Raw genomic sequence first — 19,676 nt, 5'->3', positions numbered from 1 at the left:
AGAATCCAGGCAAATTTCACTGGGGCCCCAGCTACTGCAATGACTTTCCCCAAGACAAATTAGTGCAATCCAGGCAAATCCAGTGTAATTAGTGCGACTTCCCCAAGACAAAGAATGGGTTAAGGAGGGTAGGTAACTGGGGTGGATAATGACTTTCCCCTCAAGTTTAGATGTTGAAGAAGAGAGTGCAATCCAGTGTAATTAAAGCTGACCGAACCGAACCAATCCAAAATTAGTCGGTTCAATTTGATTTTCAGATCAGATCCAAATATTGCTCCAACAAATATACATCGTAATTGCACTCAGAAAGTAATTATAATTTTTTTTTTCAATTTTTATTAATATTTATTAAATATTTCATAGCAAAATTAAATAGAGTGTTTTCAATTTTAAAAAGAATAATTTAGATATTATGCTATATTTTTTAAAAAATCAACATGTTCCAATCATTTTTTTTAATCCTTGTAAAGAAATCAAATGTTGCTAATCCTCTAGAAAATCAGAGTTAGTTATTATATTTAATATATAAGAGTGATTATTGGCAGGCGTGCAACGAATACTTCTTTCAAGCTTATATAAACAAAGCGATAATCTTAAAAAGAATGATGACACCCAAAAGTTAACACCATAAAAGGAAAGAATGAAACATTATTTTTACTAACTGGATCTGATTCTACAAATTACAATACTTGCGGAACGTCCAAGACAGACATTAGTTGGCACTGGCCAGCCACGTAGTTCCTTTCAATAGGTAGCTTATGAGCTCAAAATCCTCCTCTGCTAACTAAATGAAAAATTAAATTTTCAGGGAGAGAGAGAGAGAGAGAGAGTTTGAATGTTGGGGGAAGGAATAGAAAAATACTCGAGATAGTGTGAAAAGGTGCTAACAGTCTCCTGTAAGTTAGGTATCTGACTGACCAAAACTTGAAAAGTTCACTCAAATCTGCGTTCCACTTTCACGTATAGAAAGGATCTTCAATATGTCTTTTTTCTCACGGCTGATTTTCGAGGTTCCCTTTTTGCAGTGGTCATAAATCCTGGTGTTGGTATGTCTACTGCAGTTTGATAAAGATCCTTTAACCTGCAGATGAGACGTAGAGATATGCAAGGAATTCACAATGGAAGTTCCATCAAGCAGTAAACAAACCCTAGAGAGGATTACAGGTGAAAATAGATTCCAAGTTACCTTGGTATGCTGATGAAAAGGGCAATCACTGCAACCCCAACAACAAGAGGGAATACTGGTGCTGGAGTCAACTCCTGCAGGTGAGGAAGAGGAAAAGTTGCTTGTTTAATAGCGTGGCAGAACATAGATTTGGGAAAAGGGTAAACGTATCTCCAGGTCATTCACATTCTGAACTGCTTGTGAGAATTATTTAAAAATGCTGAACATATTACTATAGCACAATAAAAACCTGTTTTTGATGATCCTCCTCAAAGTTGTATCTCAGTGGACCCACATGAATTTGGGCAGTCTTCTCTAGGTCAACCTCAATAACATCTGACTCGAATTTGAGACTGCTCGATTGGAGACTTGATCTAAGCTGCAGGAGATGTTTACCCTTAGGTAAGTTCTTCACCTGGAAGAAGTTGGACAGTGGTAGTGGGAAGACAGACTCGATCTTAGATGTGTCACTGGCCGACTTGATCTCTACCAATAGATGTGAATGAAATTCTTCCATCTTCTTCCCTTCAACGTTACAACTTAAAATGGTCATATCTGGCTGTTCAAAGACAACAAAATTCAATTCCCTGATGTCCTCAGATCCAACCTACACAGTCAGCAAATATAAACGTCAGAATCCACATTAATAGCAGAAATGGCTGAAATTATATGTAGGAGTTGAAACATTTGAGCCTATCACATGAATTAAAAATGAAAAAGGAATAAATTTTGAATGATGAAACCAAGGTAGTTTTTTATAACACAATTCACCACTTCAAATTAAAATTTTCGAAGTTTTTTTACTTTTGAGTTGTTCAATAATAATTCATTCAAAAAAAAAAATGTTAAATTATTCTTATCTATATATCACTTAAAAATTAGTTAAGCTAAATTTTACTTAAAATGATAAGTCAAAATTTTTAATTTAAAATTTGCACTAAAGAAAAAGTTATGGAGCTTTTAAACAATTTCATATTTAAAAATTTCAGCACTAGGAGTTTGAAATTGAGCTCCGAAATTTGTAGCAATTAATTTTTCAATTTTACAAAACACCGTCTAAGTTGGATGGACAGTTTCTGAAAAACAAAAATGAAGAGAATAACCTTAACAGGAATCGATTCCGGCGATGCACGTTCAATTCTAGTGGTACCCAAGCCATGCTTTTCAACAACTTTAATTACATAGGTCGTGTCAGGAACTAGTCCCCTCAGCCGATAATTTCCAGATGAATCAGTTACGGTTTCCTCGTAGTAGCCTTTTGACTCTGACCGGGCTTCGACTGAAACACCTTCTTTTGGCTGGCCAGACAAAAGTGTGACAACGCCTGTAGCACTGTAAAGAGGATAAAAAATATTACGATCTCATAGCATATAAACATTTGGAAATCTATTCTAATTTCAATAGCATTTCAATTTAACGAAGAATGCATAGCAGCAAGACGTCAAATCAAGAAAAAGGCAAAGCAGAAGAGTATAACATTTCACACTTGGGCTTCATTTGGTTCAGGGAATAGAACAAGAATAAAGTAATTACATGCTGAATAGTTATTCTCAACTACAATCCAAATTTTAAATGTGGAGAATATTTATTCCACAATCTCAACTTTTAGTTGAAATTTTGATGATTAGGCAATATAGATATTCCACAAATTTGTAGAATAAAAATGCCACATATGATTGATGAAATTGGCATTCCATGACTATGGAATAGTTATTTCACTCTCACATTTTATTCTAATCCACAAACCAAATAAAGCATTAATATAAAAGTTTCTCTTTTGAATTAAAATGGAAAAAATTATGAAGCAATATCATATTGCAGAGAACATTAAAAAACATGTTTTTCCTTTCCATTATAAACCCAGAATTAAGGAACTCTGACTTAATAAAATTTATTATGGAGTTCCTTCCCGATAAAATTTTTGGTTTTTTAATATAATTTGGTCCAAGAAAACAAAATAAACTAAAAACCAAATAAATTATAACAGATGTCTGCATGTAATGGAAGCAAAATGAAGATAATAGATGACCTGTAAGCAACACGGGTAGCCTGGAAAGTGATTTCTGTAGAATCACCAGAACCAAGCTCTATTGCCTGTGCTGGAGGTAAGAAAGCATACTCCTACAGAGGCAAAACAAATCATTTGATGAGATAAATCCAACAAACCATAATCTCAGCACAAAAGAAAGAATGTCCTCGCAGGTACCTTTAGCAAAGGGCGCAGATAGAAAATGCCAGGAAATAAGTTGTCAAAGATGAAGGTACCACCAGTTCCAGATATAGAGTTGTTTCTATACCCATCATCTCCACTCAATGATAATAGCACAGAAGGAATAGGTTCATTAGCATCTCCCTCTGAGTATATAAGCACAGAAATTTGGCCAAGCTTCTGGCTAGAAAAAGAATGAGGTCCCACACGTTTAAGATAATAGCCAGGCTGCATAAATTCAGAGAGACATTAGGCAACACAGTACAAATGAAGACAAGCAATAGAAAAAAAGTTACGAACAGTATATACTTTTAATAATCAATTTAAGTCATTCAACAACACACATCCCAAACCTTTAAAGCCTCAACATTGTATGTTATATCATCATATAGAGGGCCCCCAGTGAAAGAACCATCTGTTCCTGTGGTAGTTTCAAGTGCTATGTCATCTTTCTTCAGTACTGTGATATGGCTATCTTCTGCAGCAATAATCTTAATATAAACATCGGAAAGAGGGGGAGAAACTGATCCTTCTAGATACAACCCAGGACGACCAGAAAAAAGAGGAATTGAAGCTTGACAACCGTCATTTGTTACCAAGACCTATCAACACGAAAAGCATCTTGAGTACTAAGCTCCACAGAAAACCCAGAAAAATTTAAAAAGGTGAAATTCTTCATTAATTCTTACACTATGTTCTTTGGGGTAAAACAAGATCTTCTTCTCTCCATTAACCCTGAAAGATGTCAAAGTTCAAGTTAATGGAATAAATGGGACAGCTTTAAGCGATGGAACTTTCATAACAAACCTGAGGAAATTAACAAAAATTACATATCAATTGAATAAGAAACATGAAAGGGAATATATTGCAAGTCTGCCTCTTGCAACTAGCATCACTCCAGAGCATTGTTCACAACCAACTAATTCATAGTAAGTAGTAACTGATTCATATAACATTATAATCATAGTTATTTCCTAATCTATAATCCAATGAAGGAAACCTAAATTCTCAATTCAAAAATTCTACAGAAGATCAGTTGAAAAATTCTACAGCTGAGTGTAGCTCCACCAAGTATCTGCTGTTAAATTGTCAGATGAAGGTGAACAGTCCCTTGTCAAGATCAAATAATGCTATTTCAAGTTTGAAATACTGTTATAAAATCTTGCTAGTGTTCCATGAAAACAGGAGCTATGGAGTGACACTGGTAAAAAAAATCCACAATTTACATACCTAGAGTCTCGAGGAACAAATGTAAGTTTCTGTCCAAGATTAGCCCAAACAGAGTATTCATACAAAGCAGTGCTTGTTTGATCACTTTCATTAGATGCAAGGTTTGCAGTTGTACCATCAAAAACACTGCTGTCGCTATTTAGAATATCCACAACAATAACATTAGGCAACTCGAATGCACCACTACCTGAGCTTAACCCAACCTTGATTTGTCCTTTGAGAAGATATTTCTCTGCTCTCAGATAGATAGGCTACATCATAAAATGGAAAAATAAGATGAATAAACAGGAAAAGATTTGTTCAATTTTTTCTTTTAAGCAAGAAAAATTCAAGACGCAAAAAAATTAGAAAAATAAAGGGCGTATTGCATGATGTAGTATTTACCGATGGTTTTGATGTATCTATCTTCATTGGTGTGCTTCCAAAGAAGATGCATGACTTAACAAAATGGAGCTCATGCACTCCAGGAGATTCCACACATATGCGCTGGGAACCTTTCTGCATTTCAAATGATAGTGCATTTAAATACAGATGAAAGCAAGTAGATGTCCGCATATAGTTATATGAACGTCAAAATTAAGATATTTAAGGAAAAAACTACCTTAATTTTCAAATTAACAATCGAACTATCTGACTGGGGAATGTAAGCATCTACATCATGAGTTGAGAAAACATTGACCCAGTAACCTTTTTGAACAAATACAAGTTCTTTAACATCCTCAGCACCAACATCTATATCAATGGATCTCTGCTCCCAGCACCAATTATCTTCACTGGGCAAGGCTTCTGGGGAAATATGTTTGACCTGAAAAAAATACATTAAAGACAGAATTAAAAGCATTCAGAACCCTTCAAAAATGTCACTAATTTAAAAAAAAAAGTTCATTAACATAATACAAGCATTATACCTCAAGCCTGTATTTTCCAGGTAAAACACTTGGAAAGAGAAATTCATCACTTCCATCTGTCAAACTAATAGACTTCCTTTCTTCATTATGCTTACCAGCTAATCTCACTAGGTCAACAGAAACAGATGGACCACATTTCTCCTTGCAAGTTACAGACCCAAGCACATTGACAAGAGCCTTTATCACAAGAAAGAAAATCATTGTTAAGTAGTAGTTTGGCTGAGGAAATAAGCACAACTAGCATTAAAATCTAAGGTTCACTGAGTACCCTTGCAATCTTAATGATGAAAGAAAACAAAGAATGCATAGTTTTAAACACTATATTAAGTTAGTTCTCCAAGCAGAATCTAAAAAGTAGGACATTTGTCTCTGATTCATATGAAAAAATTGGTTTTCATCCCAATATGTGTAACAATATTAGAACACTATTGTTCCACAAGTAATCTAATAACTTGATGCTCATTATGAACCATGGTGTTGAGGAGATTAAACCTCGTATAATTTTAAGCCTCCAAGCGGCAACAAGACATAAGATAGAAATGGGAATTCCAACAAAGCCCATGACTTTATTAAATACTGTATCATTGTTATTTAAAAGAAAAAGATAGAAACAAGAAGACTTAAATTTCCATTTCATACAAATGACATGTTACCTGAGAAAATTCTACATTTAATAATGGACTTTTGACCACAACATCAATATGAGGTGGTAAAACGAGAAGTCCTGGAGAACTCTCAGGAGTAGCAGAAAAAGCAGACAAGCGATATTCACCAGGTGGGACCTAAAAATGATGATAAAGAGGAAAGATGAGACTTCAATAAATAAAGCATTAAGACATCAACGTATAAATGGCTAATGCAAATAAAATATAAATATAACATGGCTGAATATTTTGAAAATTACAAATAATTTGTCTTGAAAGTGATAATAAGTGTATGGTTTTGTGTCCTGTGTCATTGACTACATAACCTTGTTGAAAGACCTATGGGTGTCAAAGAATTAATAACACTAGATTCATGAGCTCACACCTCTCCAATTATTGTCTCATGGATCACAATTTAGATAATTGAATTATCAGCTTAATAGCAGCAGTTTCGCTTTCTCCGTTCAGTACCAGATATTCATACAGTAAACCAGAATTGTCATCAATCTTAAAGCAGTCACATGTCGAAATATTGAGAAATGTTTCAAGACCTCCTTGAAAGTGCATGTTTCATGAAATTCCGAGTGTAAAAGCCATAAATAACATAATAATGGACAAGATAAATTAAAAGGAGTACAAAAGGCTGCACATTCTTACACAAAAAAAGCAAGAGGTTAATTAGTATAAATGGGACAAATTCATAAGCCAGTGAACAATTCACTTATTTGAGGGAAAGCTATTTTGCCATTTCTCATATATATAAGTTTGTGCAACTGTATGTATATCATCGGTAACTAAAAGTGCCGTTACATACCTGAAAGCAGAAATTTCCACCTCCATCTGTCTGTCTAACTTGCGGTTTGACATTCTCTGGTCCATGAGTCAAAGTTACCTAGAAATCATATGTGCCAAATATTACAACCAATAGATATGCAAGCTTATAGCATCTAAAGAGTCATAATTGCAGGTTGCAAAAATACCTTTCCTGCATATTTCAATTTTAAAAAATTACCTTTGCTTTGTAACCAGTATTAACCATCCTAACCACACCACAAACATCATAGGAGATTGCCTTAATATCTGCCACTGAAGCCATATTCGGCAAAACCTGACCAAACAAACAGGTCAAGAATAAAGATATTTCAAAAGTGTAATGAAAATCAGTACAACAATGAATTATACATAAAAGAATCTTTCCCTTTCTAATTCTTGCAAAAAAAGATTAACCTTTAAAAAGATTCAATAATCCAGAGTCAAGATACAAAAATGTAAAATTTCTTTTATATTCTTTACCATGTACTCCTTCAAGCTGTTGAACTTGTAATGCTCCTTCCTGGCCTCTATTGTATAATGATTTGATGTAACCTAAGGAAAGCAACGTTTTAGCAGCTTATATGAAAAAAATGAAGCATACAAACTTGCAATTCTCATGCCTGGCCTCTGTTGTATACTCATTTGAAAATAAGCACAATACTTTAGCAGCTTTATGAAAGAAAGAGAACTGACTGTTCATAAGGTACAATGCAGAAGCTTGGCTTGTAACTCTCAAATTTCTACAAGAATTTGGTTCAGTTTGATTCCCTCTAACAAACAGCAACCCAATAAACTCCTAAGCATGTGAAGCAGCTATGGCATACACAACCGACCCCCCCCCCCCCCCCCCCTCTTCAAAACCACATGCTAACAAATTGAAAAGCCAACTTAGTGTTCTTTTTAACTGTTTTACAAATACCCATAAAGGGCCAGTTTGGAAAACTAAAACTTTTATTGGTGTCATTACACCAGCTAAGAATATATGGTGCAGAACAAGACTCGTGATGCAATACCAAGATGAAATGCTCCAAAAAAGAGCACGTAGGAAATGAGAAGCAAAAATTAAAAATTCACTTTCCATTAAATGAATAAATACAGATTCAGAGAAGTTGAAGTGATCATGAAAAATCATTGGCAACAAGACGCTCAGATTGTATACATGATAATACCTGGTCAAGCTTGTAGTAACCCTCCTTATCAGTTCTAGACCTTTCATGACCATCAACAATGATTGTGACACCCTCAACTCCCATTTCATTCCCATCAAGCACTCGCCCTCCAACAGAAAATCCAGTGACCTACACAAATCAACAAGAGCAGGGGATGTTATAGCTGAATTAACGTGCAAGTGATGGAAAGATGGGAAGTTAGCAACGCTGAAATTCCTGAAGATGGTTCAAAAGAACTAAAATATAAGGATCGCTCTGCATGAAAAACTGATAATGCTCTACAGCTACTTAGAACAAGAATATGAACAGCCAGGCTGCATGATTAACACCAAGCAATTGGCTAGACAAGGACCAGCCAGAAAGATACATCAACCTCGTAGTAAAAATGTCCATGATTTGCTAAAGCCATGATGATCATGTTATTTAGGTTTTTTTTTTCCCCTTCAAATCTACTGTCAGCAATTGAACATGTAATCATTATCCATTAAAATATCAAGACTATTTAAAATGGCTTGATGTGGTTCCAAGAATTAAAATCTTATTGCAACTATCAACTTTAGCTAATCATTGCTGAAGGAGCTGGCTAAATGAGACGCATACAGACAAATGCATAGAAGGAATACTATGCCTCCATGAGGATTGTTATGTTTCCATCCTTTACACCATGTTTGGTTGAAAGGACAGAAGAAGGTACAGGAAATAAGTGTTACGGGGAAAGGAAGAAATACAATCTTTCCCCTTGTATGTTTGGTTGAAAAGAAAATGAAAGAAAGATTCCTATCTTTCGTATTATGGAGATGATAATTCTGGAAACTTATAAGGAGAAATTGTCCATGTTCTGAGTAGAAAGATTCCTATCTTTCATATTATTAGGAGAAATTGTCCATGTTCTGACCATGTGGGGAACCATATATACATTACCTGAAACTTTTGGGGAACTGTTACATGCTGATGCTCAACAGAAACTGACACAACAGGTGGTGAAACATCAAATACTGTATTCTCACCCTTGTAAAATGGGATGAGTTCATAGCGCCCTGCAAATGATTTCAAATGATAAAACAAGAAATTAGTCTTGAAGTTGACAACTGCCCAAACATGTGTGTATACACACAACCATCTACTATAACAATGAATGAACACAACTCAAAAGGAGAATTACCACAAGGAACTGATTTAAATGTGAATATCCCATCGGCATCAGATACAGCATGACAAAGAGGTTTTCTCTGTCCTGTGGCATCACCAGAACCTTGGGGACAATCTAGTTCTACAACATCATCTGAATATAGATAAATGTGCACTCCCAATATTGGATTTCCCTACCAAACAGTTAATCAAACCCCATATATCAAAGAAAGCTTGAAACATACAACAAGAGATTTACACGATAATAGAAATCCAACGCCAAGGATGAACTAGAATAAACTAGAAATATACAAGTCCACTCCAAAGATCTGGCCTGATAAAAAGCACACTTCTCAAGCATTCATTTTTATCATGTCTCAAGTGAAATGGCGGATTAGATATAGTAATTGCAGCCACAAACCAAGGAAAAGATTTGGCTGTTTCAAGAAAAAGGGGGGGGGGGGGGGGGAGAGGAGGGGAGTGTGGTGAACTTTTCCACAAAATAATATATGTCAAACACAGACTTCGACTATAGAGACACGACAAAATAAAGTTAGAAGTCATGCAGTAGTCTAAATCAATGGTTGTCTTCCCTGTGAAGTATGAGCTTTACCTGAGCAACAACATATCCATGGAGATCATAACCAGGGACAAAGAAAATTTCATCAATTATGCCATTTGCAAAACCCAATTCTACCTGAAACAAGTGTCATTATATATACGAAAAAAGTGTTAATAATCATTTACATATAGGGAAATAGAGAAGGAGGGCAAATAAAAAGCATAAGAAACACAGAATAAGGAGGGAGTGAAAAGGCAAGCAACCTCTGTGGAACCTTTAACTTCCACTTTTAGATCAGGATGTGAGGCACGAATTTTGTATTTTCCTGCATGGTACACAAGTATAAAATGTTGTAAGGTAGTGTTTTCTGTTGCGCTAAAAAAAATAATCAGAGAGAGAAATAAGAGAAAATATCATTGATTAACCTTAAGATGAAAGGTGAAATACAATTTCATGATTGGAGATGGAGAACAATGTAAAAATAACTTATGCATTGACTATGAACTATGTCTAACATTTTGTTTTTTCATTTGTGAGTGTGTATATAAACAGTTCATATATTCAATTATGCTTTACCTGGAATAACATTATTGAACAAGTAACTCCCTGTAGGTGACGTTGCAACTGAAGAAATGAGATCATCGCTGGGAGACAACAGTTCGACATTTACATTTGAAGGACCCCCATTTTTAACAGAACAGCTCTCTCCACCTACTGCTCCCACAATTCTACCCGATAAAGTGAACCTAATGTATAAACATATGGAAACTGAATCATCCTATCACTGGAAAACTTAATTTGCATATAAAATTATGCTTGAATTAGCTAAACACAAACAATAATAGAAATCATCTAAACTAACCCTGTGAATCGGAAGTTAATATCTTCATTGCGATTGCAGCCAGTATCATCAACAACAACAGGAACTTTTTCTGGGTCCCATGACCATCCTTCTGGCCCATTGATTTTAATTACAAAGGAACCCTATAAATTATAAAAGACAATGATGATAACAAAGATCAGAAGAACTGAAGATTAATGTCAAGGGAGTCCAACACCAAAACATGGAACAAGGTGATGTTTTTCCTGAGAAATTGATTACTAAAAACAGCAAAGCACAAATTAACAGAGCTGAAACAGCGCATGATAGAGTTGTAGAGAGCAAAAAGAGATTGAGAAAACAACCCTACAACATCAAGAAAAAAACTAGCCCATAGCTAAGCAAGGCTGGATAGTATTGAGTTGGGCTCCAGTTGGTCTTATAAATGGATTGTTGTCTGCCAAATTTTACGAAAGGAACCATTTCAGGTTATTAACCAAATAAACCACTGAACGCTACCACATTTTGAAAATACAAGAAATAAAAAAATATATATATAAAACTTACACAACCAATCTCAAGGCATGAATTCAAGCCAATGCAGAATGCTAAAAACATCAAAATATCGAATGGTTATCACTTACATAAATATTAATCGTTGAAACATCTCAAAATTACATGTCCCATGAAGAGAATAAACTAACAATCCATCCATCGTTTCAAACATATGCTGCCCAATAAAACACTACCTTGTCATATACTGGAATGAAGTAGTAACCGTTTGGAGCACACTGAGTTCTGTCCTTCACCAATCCATCTACTGTCCGAAGCTCAACCTAGCGTTGCACGAGTAGGTTTTAACTTTCACAAAATACCAAACAACCAGTGGGATTGGAAAGGTAGCTTATAGCTAGAAAGAGCGGAAATCAGGATGTGAACTCGTACCGTGACGTGAGAATAATCCAATTTGGAATCAGAAGGCTTCCTCGACTTAATCAGGGACGAACTAGCCTGCACGTGTAATTGAGCTCAGTAAACTCGTCCCAACATTAAAAAAGAAAAAAGGAGTTAATGAGTGATAGAGATTGAAAATAAAGGTTAAAGGAAATAAGCTATCCGCCAACTTAGATCTGCAGTCTTTTACAGTGAGACTTTGATACATTAAAGCTCGCTCGAATTGAATCAGCTAGTTTTACCAGGCTTCGTCATCGTATATTATTTTGATTCTTACTTCTTGTAATTTCTACGAAACCAAACGCTCAAAACGAAGGTTTTAGCAATCACCTCGACGAATCCGCCACAACCGTGGATCGAATCAGCGGAAACATCTGAAGCTAAATAGATTAAAATCGAGATGTATAGCCAGACGTCCCTGGTCTTCATTTCCGGCGATGATTTGGAGCTTCGCAAAAGTGCAGCCAGAGGACGGATCTGTTACTTCATACGAAGTTTATATCTGAAATTGGTGGAATTGCTTTTACCTGAGACTGACTCTGCCAGAAGGGAGGGTTTATGGTTTTAGAAATTAAAAAATTATTAATTTATAAAAATAAAAACAAGTTCGATGGTTAAATTATTCTAAGTGAAATCGGAATTTTTTATATTTTTTACTTAATCGACCGAAAATGTCAAATTTAACCTTCTTTTTATCCTGTTGAACCAATTCGGAAACCAAATTTAACCTTTATTTCTTTCTTTGATTTAGTTCATAGGTGGATGGATAGACTGGTCTAAATAAATTTAATACATAAATAATAAAAAGTCAATCTAAAAGGTTGTAGTATTTATTTAAGGGCATTAGATTTTGCTGGTTGAAGTTTTTTTTTTTTTTTAACTGAAATAGGACTATTAGGTGTGTTAGTTATATGCCGTCGGCTTAGATAACCGGTCTGGTGTTGACATCCTGATTTAAAACATCTTACAAGGCCATCAACTTGGGAGACGTTACTCCTTCTTGTAGGGCCGTAGCATTGTTGTCCTCAATCACGACCGTAAAGTCCAACCTAAAACAGCTCACAAAGTGGACTATAGCTGTTAAATAATACAGATATAATGGATAATGGGACGCTGTCGATGACCAAACCTAAATTAAGCAGCGGATTATCAACGTCTTGGAGGTTAATTGCACCCAAGTTTAAATTAAATTTAGGGATCAAAGTAACAAATAAGAAATGCGCGTCCTACAACTGAGTTTGAATGTACATGTAGAGATTCTACGGCAATTCTCAACAGAACGCCAAGTCGTGTTTATTCTGGTGTTATATATTTTCAATTTTTCACTTCACAGCCTTCTGCCCGCCAATGAAACGACAGGATGTTTGCTAAGCAGACGAGGTGGCACGTGCAATTAATGTTGATGATTCGTTGCTCCATGTCTCCAACGACAGCCAAATTTGTTATGGACACTTGTTTTTGATATTAAACGGCCCAGTATTCATTCTCAGTATAGCTGGCAACCAAAGTCGAAAAGTCTATAATCCCAAATAAAAAAGAAAAAAAAAATATGCTAACTAACTAACATGATGGTTCACATCGAGTTGAAATAATATGTACGCATAGCATTTTGGACTTGGAATTAGGACTATAACTGAGTTGAACTTTTAATAAGCTTGAGTTTGATGTCAAAACCTATTAAATCAAAACTACTTCGTTTTGATTTAGGTTTCATTAATCTCATCTTCTTATGCACCTCATCAACTGATTCATAAGTACAGTTCGATGAAGCTAACTCGCGATCTAATAATCTTGACTTATTTATTAAACAAACTTGATAGTTCATTTCAAAAAATTTATGAAGTGAGTTTGAACGATTTTTATTAACTTAAATATCAAATAACTTACGAATAGCTTAACTTATTTATCGTATCGAAAATAGAGTAATCTATCAACTAACCTTGAACAAATACTTATTTTGCCCTTGTCCTTTTATTCATGCATAAAAGCTTTAATTTTTTACAATATTTACAAAACCCAATTTATGCCAAAAATATTATAGAATAATTATATTATCATAACAAATATACAAATATTTGTTTATATTTTTATTATTGGTAAATTGTTATAAACATAATAAAATAATGAATGCCTTATTTAGTTATTTATACTTTCTTTTTTTACAAAAACAAATCAAAATCTTTATTATAATTTTTGTTTAGTTATACTACAGGCGTTCTAAGTCCATTGACTTTAGTCTAATTCTACTCATATTATGTCAGACCAATGAAAATTTTCTCCATTCACAAGTATCCAATATTTGATCTCTTGCTTAAGAAATCTAAATCATTTATACTCGAACCAATCCGTACTCATTTTCTTAGTTTTTTTAGTTGTTAGGTTACATTTATTTTCAAAAGATAATTATCTTTCAAAAATATGTTTTCAGTTTGGTTACAAATATTAAAAATGAATTAAAAAATAGTAAAATATTTTTTATTTACAATAGTAAGAAATATTTAAATTATAGAAATTTCATAATTTAAAAAACTACTGCTATATATGAAAAGCAAATAAAATAATAAATTGCAATAGACATTACTGATTAGTGATGATGGCCACTAGTGGCAAGTGGCAACTGTGGAAAATTTTAATAAATTTACTAGAGTCCTGAAAATATTTGCACATTTTGAAAACGAGAAGTTATTACCTTTCAAACAGTTTAGTTCTTCCTTTTAACTAAAAATTAATTACTGTACCTCCACCTATCAAACATCAAAAAAATTCAGAAAATATATTCTAAATAACATATTAACAGATTCAAAGAAAAACAATTCTGTCACTTTACTTTTTTTTTTTTTATATATATATATATATAATACAATAGTACAAAAAATTATCAACTTATTTTTGTCTAAATAAATAATGTATTATGAATTTTTTATGACAACACTTAATTTATCTATAAAAATGATATATTCAGTTCTAATAAACTCATGTCTCTTCACCCAAAAAAAAAAAAAAAAAAATGGAGAGATGAGATGAGATGGCATGAATCTCCTTTCTCTTACCAGAGTCTCGAATTCGAGAAATGAGATAAAATAACATGAATACCCTCTCTTTTAATCCGAGTCTCGAGTTCGAACTTTAAATATATAGTCCATTTAAATATTTCGGAGGAAGTGTTCTTTGGGTGTCTATCCGGTGTGGATCCAGATTATGGACAATGGACTTCAAATACCGAATTATTAAAAAAATATATAAAAACTCATCTCCATCCCACGGCATTATTCTCTCAATTACCTGCAATCTTGCATTATTTTACCAAAATCATTATTTTTACTATAACCCCTGAATTTTAACCTTTTATAACTGTTCATCCCTTAAAAAGCAAAAATGGTTGATCATATTTGTCATCAACAGGAAACAAAAAAAAAAAAAAAAAAAAAAAACAAAAGAAGGGAATCGTACAACCTTCCACTTTTTACTAAAATATCGTACAGAAGTCTCCCCTCACAGTTGGCGGCTCGTACAAACTCTGATGATGGACGCTCCAACCCTGCAACTGGTCAAATTAGACGGCGTCTGCAATTTATTTCTCAAGGGAAATTTCATTCTTCCAGGCTCCACCAATAACTAAAGAGGATAAAACATATTTAAGCTAAAAAAAAAAAATCAATTATATATTTAAATTTTAATAGCCTTTTTTCTTACACATTTGACCGATATATCAAGAAAACATATCCACCATTCAACACTGAACATTGAGCAAATTAAGATAATATAAAAGGGTAACTTTTTTTAATAATGAGTTAAATTAATAAAATATAAAATATTAATGTATTTCTTTTATTTTTTATTTATCACAAATTATTATCCCTTATTAAATAATATAAACTATTACACTCTATAAATGGGAATTATTTATTCATGGACTATTAAGAATTTCTCAAATAAAAAAAAAAAAAACTGGTATGTGAAGCTTATCCAGGCATTAAATAATTATTTATTTAAAAAAACTTGCCTATATTTGTCCATGTTTGATGTTTCTATGTAGCGGACGTAACTGAAAAATTAGTACAATATATTTTAACATCAAACTATTTTCCAATTGTCTTTTGTTTTTTTTAACTAATCCAAAGTCAAGCGCCAATATATCGCACAAGCTTAAGTCGGCCAGGACAGAATGCAGCCACTAAACACGCCAAACCATTTCCGTCTCTGTTCAGCAAGGAAACTTCTTCCCTTACAATGGTTCGAGCCTTGTTGGTGCTCTTGGTTCTTGGCTCCGTTTTAATCGGGTGGGCTAGCTCGCACCAGGAGTCGGGTGACTGGAGCTGCGAGTCGGACGAGGAGATCCGAGTGCAAGCCGATTTCAGGCCAGGAATCATCACTCTCGATGGCCGCGCCGACGATTGGAAGGACATTGATGGCTTCGAGTTCGCTCTCCTCCCTGCTCTGGACCCGGATGACGATAAAGAGTATAAAAATGGAAAAATGACCGTTAAGGTAGGTTCCGATTCAAAAATTTATATTGTGTTCGAATGGTGTCCTGCATATATAAATAATATCTACAGTAGGATGTTTAAATCAGTTAAATTGCGGCTATGTGGATCCACTGTTGAATTTGTCTTTTTTTTCTTTTTCCTTTTTATGATGATATGCGGCTGTGGTTTTAAAGGCTTTGCACGATGGCAGAGACGTGTTCTTCTTGTTGCAAGTTGACGGGGAGTATGCTTACACGAAAGGGTAAGTCTCCTTTCGAAAGAAAGATGCAGATTATAAATAATCATGTGCATTGTTGTCCAATATTAAGCATGTAGCTGGAGCAGGATGCTCCTTGAAGTGTATTGCAATCTAATCCTGTCTATAAATGAATAAAATTTTGATTTACATAAAAGGCATATTAATGAAGATTTGATTTGAGGGAAATTATTTCCCGTGCTTCCTGATTCCTATACTATTTAAATTTTTGCAGACAGATTTTATTTTGCCATGGTTAGACTTTTGGGAGTTGGGAATAATCATGGGATACATGTTTAGTTAGATCACATAATCAAAATCAATCACTGAAACTGGTGCTTTGACTTATAGACTTAGAAGGATTGTATTGGATTCAATGTATTTTGTTTACTGCAGCAATAACAAAAAATGCCCATCTGTGGCCCTCATGTTTCCAATTGGTGATCATGCCACCTATCACAATGTAAGTGAACGCCCCACTGATTATTGTACTGTTGTTATCACAATTTAAGGACCATCATCATCTTTCATTTATCTTAAAAAGTTCTTGTTTCTTTAGATGGGTGGTTGTAAGGAAGAACCTAGTAGTTGCACCAGCAAAACTTGCAAAGGCCACGAAGTTGACATTATGCACTTCTCAATTGGAAATGCTATTCCTGGACGGCTTTATGGTGGAAATCCAATAGACAACAGAGATGGAAATGGTGGTGACAGGTGGTAGAATATTTTACTTCTTGACCATCAAAAGAATAGACTGTTTCCTGGTGATGGATGCTTTGCGTTATGTGCTTAGTTTCTCTTTTATGATATTTGTCATGCTTTCTATGGACAGGTTTGGCCATTTGGTTGATCTTTATGCATGGAATCCACACTGTAGATACGTTGATGGACTTGGTCCTTCAGGTATTTCTAGCATTAAGTTATTCTACTGCTCTTTTTCAATGGAATGGAAATATTTATATATGGTGAGAAAATGATGGGACAGTATTTAAACAAGAGCAATAAAGTGGGATAAGGCACTAGTAAACAAGTTGGCGTTGAATTTACCATGTGCTCCTAGAAAATCGAAGCTTGCCTTTTTCTGATATTGTCTTAAGCTCCATAGATGTTGACATTTAGCCCAAGCACTTTACAAAGATCTTGATATATTTTATCACTTCATCCTTATTTTTTAATGTTCTCTAAGGACATCCATAGGTGTCGTAAATCCATTTTCAAATGTTTTACTATCTTTTATTAATGTTAAGTACTTGTTGTTCAGTGATATAACAATACTCTAGTAGATGATTTTCCTTTGAGCCTTGAGAATTAGGGAGCCTTGGGTACTAGGAATGCGTGTTTTCAGGGTCCAAGCTAGAACTTTCAGTTAAGGAGGGAGCAAAAATTTAATTTTTTGAACTTTATTTATCGAGGGGTCAACTTTATTCAGCAATGGTGGCAAATTTTTTTTTTTTTAGCTAAATGGTACGATTATAAGTTTTGCTTAAACTAAGGGGTGCAGTTTCCTGCTTTCTTCTAAAGGTAGCTTCATCCATCGTGTTTTTAATTCTTTGATCATGAAATTCTTTCATTTTTTCAGGTTGAACTTATTACGAAAATTAACTTCCAGTTCCTTTGTAGTCATATCACCTACCAAACTAATTCGAGATTAAGGCTTAGTTGTTGTTGTTTCATTGTAGTCATATCAAGTTAATTTATTTTACTGCTTCCTCTTCTTGTGTAAGCTTCAGTTTGTTCTTTTAGTTAATCTTTCTTATAATTGGTGAGTAATATCCAAGGTATTAATGGTTGATCCTTTTTCCATTTCAGGAAATGATTCTAGTGCACAAAATGACTGGAAAGGGGCTTGGTGGCACACTACTTTCAGTGATAAAACAGGTAATTTCCTATCTATCTATCTATATATATATATACAATAACACATGTCCATTTGCATGATTAATGATACTTAAGGGTGTTGTGTCTTAAATGTGGTTTGATAAGGGTACAAAAAATAACAAGAAATATTTATTTCTTATGAACTTTTATCCGAACAACATGGACTTTGGACGTGAAAGTTTCACATTTGTTTCTGTATGGCATTAGTGTTCAATCTGTTTTTGGATTTTTTCTGGTGCTTCCAAATAATTCTTTTTGGGGATAAAGCATACATCATTCTTCCCTATGATATTGATCTTTTAAGTTTGAATATTTTCACTAACAGGTTTTGTAGAGGAAGAAAGCCCTTATGCTTCAGATGGTCAAAAAGGCACTTATTTTTTTGAATTCTCTAGGACGTTGAGAACCATGGATCGTCTCCAGCAGGTTAGTAACTCATCCACTCTACTAATTATTTTGGCCACCTTGATTAATTTAAAAAATTTGAAAGTTCAATTTGTGCATCTGCCGAGGACATTTTAGTTCATTTTCAGCATTGTTTGGACCAACTGTTGCTCATAGCTTGGTCGTGCTGTGATTCATAGTTATTATTGGACGGTACTATGTCAGTATGATAGAGGGTATCCGCACTGCAGTTTCTGAATTTTTGCTGCAATTGTTATTGCGCGATCTTGCTTCATGTTGACAAGTCATGTACAATTACTTTAATTGGAATACATATATTGTGTGAGGTGCCATTGTATTATATACATAAGTTTATAGTTGAAAGCAGTACCTTACGTTGCAGCAGAAGCAGAGCCTGAATGGTTGTTTTTTCTAATTTCTGCAGGATGCTCAGTTCACAATCAGTGGATCTAGCAAGATAGCTGTTGCATTCTGGTATCCAGTTGATGGGAATCCATGGTATGCATCTGGTCACTATTCTGTCAACTGCGAGTGGGTACCCTTAGATTTCTCGCCTGGTGGTTCAACGCTAACCGCTTCATCACCAGGCAGCTCAGGAGAGACTATCAGTGTCTTTGCGCTTCTAATTGCAGTAGTCTCTATATGCTTTTCTATTTTTCTGGGATATAAAGTTGCTAGACCCAATACTGTAAATTTTACACCCATGGGGGAGGATCTTTAGAATAGTAAGTAGTATGGATCTGAGATTGTACTATTAAGTGAGACTTGTACTTCTTAGTTTTGTACTTTGGTCACTACCACGTCATTATTGAATACAAATTTTTAATTGTTTGTCTGGACTTACTACCTTTGTGATTAGTTTTATCACTTTGCGATTCTTGGTTGGTGCTGCATATGCTTTTGCTTAAAGCGCATTAGGGAAATGAAATTAGAAGAGCCACTTGGTGTAGTAAATAAGCAATGGCGAGACATTGTCCCAAAATGCAGCGCCAAAAGAAAAAAAAAAAGAGCTCTGGAGTAAGAAGAAATTATAATTGATTGTAATTTTATCTTGATTATGCAATAGAGG

At 34.4% G+C, this 19,676-nt stretch overlaps 2 protein-coding genes and 1 long non-coding RNA gene across 4 annotated transcripts; 1 reads left to right on the top strand and 2 right to left on the bottom strand.

The window, feature by feature from the left end:
* Window positions 1-619: 619 nt before the first annotated feature.
* LOC105642639 (Carbohydrate-binding-like fold) lies at window positions 620-12,161 on the bottom strand. The gene is made up of 26 exons (XM_012227535.4): window positions 11,933-12,161; window positions 11,594-11,659; window positions 11,398-11,484; window positions 10,691-10,812; window positions 10,405-10,574; window positions 10,092-10,153; window positions 9,880-9,963; window positions 9,301-9,460; window positions 9,060-9,175; window positions 8,139-8,267; window positions 7,450-7,521; window positions 7,169-7,264; window positions 6,971-7,048; window positions 6,166-6,294; window positions 5,513-5,689; window positions 5,206-5,409; window positions 4,989-5,102; window positions 4,605-4,855; window positions 4,064-4,109; window positions 3,728-3,976; window positions 3,372-3,602; window positions 3,195-3,286; window positions 2,269-2,497; window positions 1,416-1,772; window positions 1,187-1,260; window positions 620-1,081 (listed from the first exon to the last, which is right to left on the bottom strand). The coding sequence occupies exons 1-26, from the start codon at window positions 12,029-12,031 to the stop codon at window positions 976-978; spliced, it is 3,600 nt and encodes a 1,199-aa protein (XP_012082925.1). The 5' UTR covers window positions 12,032-12,161; the 3' UTR covers window positions 620-975.
* A 2,753-nt stretch (window positions 12,162-14,914) lies between these two features.
* Window positions 14,915-19,110, bottom strand: LOC149496494 (uncharacterized). The gene is made up of 2 exons (XR_016321020.1): window positions 18,978-19,110; window positions 14,915-15,217 (listed from the first exon to the last, which is right to left on the bottom strand). It is a non-coding gene; the product is annotated as an uncharacterized LOC149496494 (long non-coding RNA).
* Window positions 15,715-19,450, top strand: LOC105642638 (heme binding protein). 2 transcript variants are annotated; one of them, XM_089722076.1, is made up of 8 exons: window positions 15,715-16,090; window positions 16,263-16,330; window positions 16,721-16,787; window positions 16,884-17,041; window positions 17,157-17,227; window positions 18,134-18,202; window positions 18,528-18,628; window positions 19,032-19,450. In XM_089722076.1, exons 1-8 carry the CDS (start codon window positions 15,833-15,835, stop codon window positions 19,326-19,328), a joined length of 1,089 nt encoding a protein of 362 aa, XP_089578202.1. In that variant the 5' UTR covers window positions 15,715-15,832; the 3' UTR covers window positions 19,329-19,450. The 2 variants fall into 2 exon arrangements, with proteins under 2 accessions (XP_089578202.1, XP_012082924.1); XM_012227534.4 differs by having other exon boundaries at window positions 15,721-16,090; window positions 16,884-17,038.
* Window positions 19,451-19,676: the final 226 nt, after the last annotated feature.

The sequence above is a fragment of the Jatropha curcas genome, chromosome 5 (genome assembly GCF_041381405.1).
Source record: "Jatropha curcas cultivar XTBG-Jc1 chromosome 5, XTBG_Jcur_1.0, whole genome shotgun sequence".
NCBI lineage: Eukaryota > Viridiplantae > Streptophyta > Magnoliopsida > Malpighiales > Euphorbiaceae > Jatropha > Jatropha curcas.
This window is presented reverse-complemented; position numbering and strand designations above follow the sequence as displayed.

What these genes read in the sequence shown, in the direction of transcription:
- LOC105642639 (XM_012227535.4), bottom strand. Translation starts at nt 12,031, where the DNA reads ATGAAGACCAGGGACGTCTGGCTATACATCTCGATTTTAATCTATTTA. An exon ending in ATGGATATGTTGTTGCTCAG is followed by an intron (nt 9,461 to 9,879) that starts GTAAAGCTCATA and finishes ACTGTTTGGTAG; the next exon opens with GGAAATCCAATATTGGGAGT. An exon ending in ATCTGCGCCCTTTGCTAAAG is followed by an intron (nt 3,287 to 3,371) that starts GTACCTGCGAGG and finishes TTGCCTCTGTAG; the next exon opens with GAGTATGCTTTCTTACCTCC.
- LOC105642638 (XM_089722076.1), top strand. Translation starts at nt 15,833, where the DNA reads ATGGTTCGAGCCTTGTTGGTGCTCTTGGTTCTTGGCTCCGTTTTAATC. An exon ending in ATGGAAAAATGACCGTTAAG is followed by an intron (nt 16,091 to 16,262) that starts GTAGGTTCCGAT and finishes GTGGTTTTAAAG; the next exon opens with GCTTTGCACGATGGCAGAGA. An exon ending in CCATGGATCGTCTCCAGCAG is followed by an intron (nt 18,629 to 19,031) that starts GTTAGTAACTCA and finishes TAATTTCTGCAG; the next exon opens with GATGCTCAGTTCACAATCAG.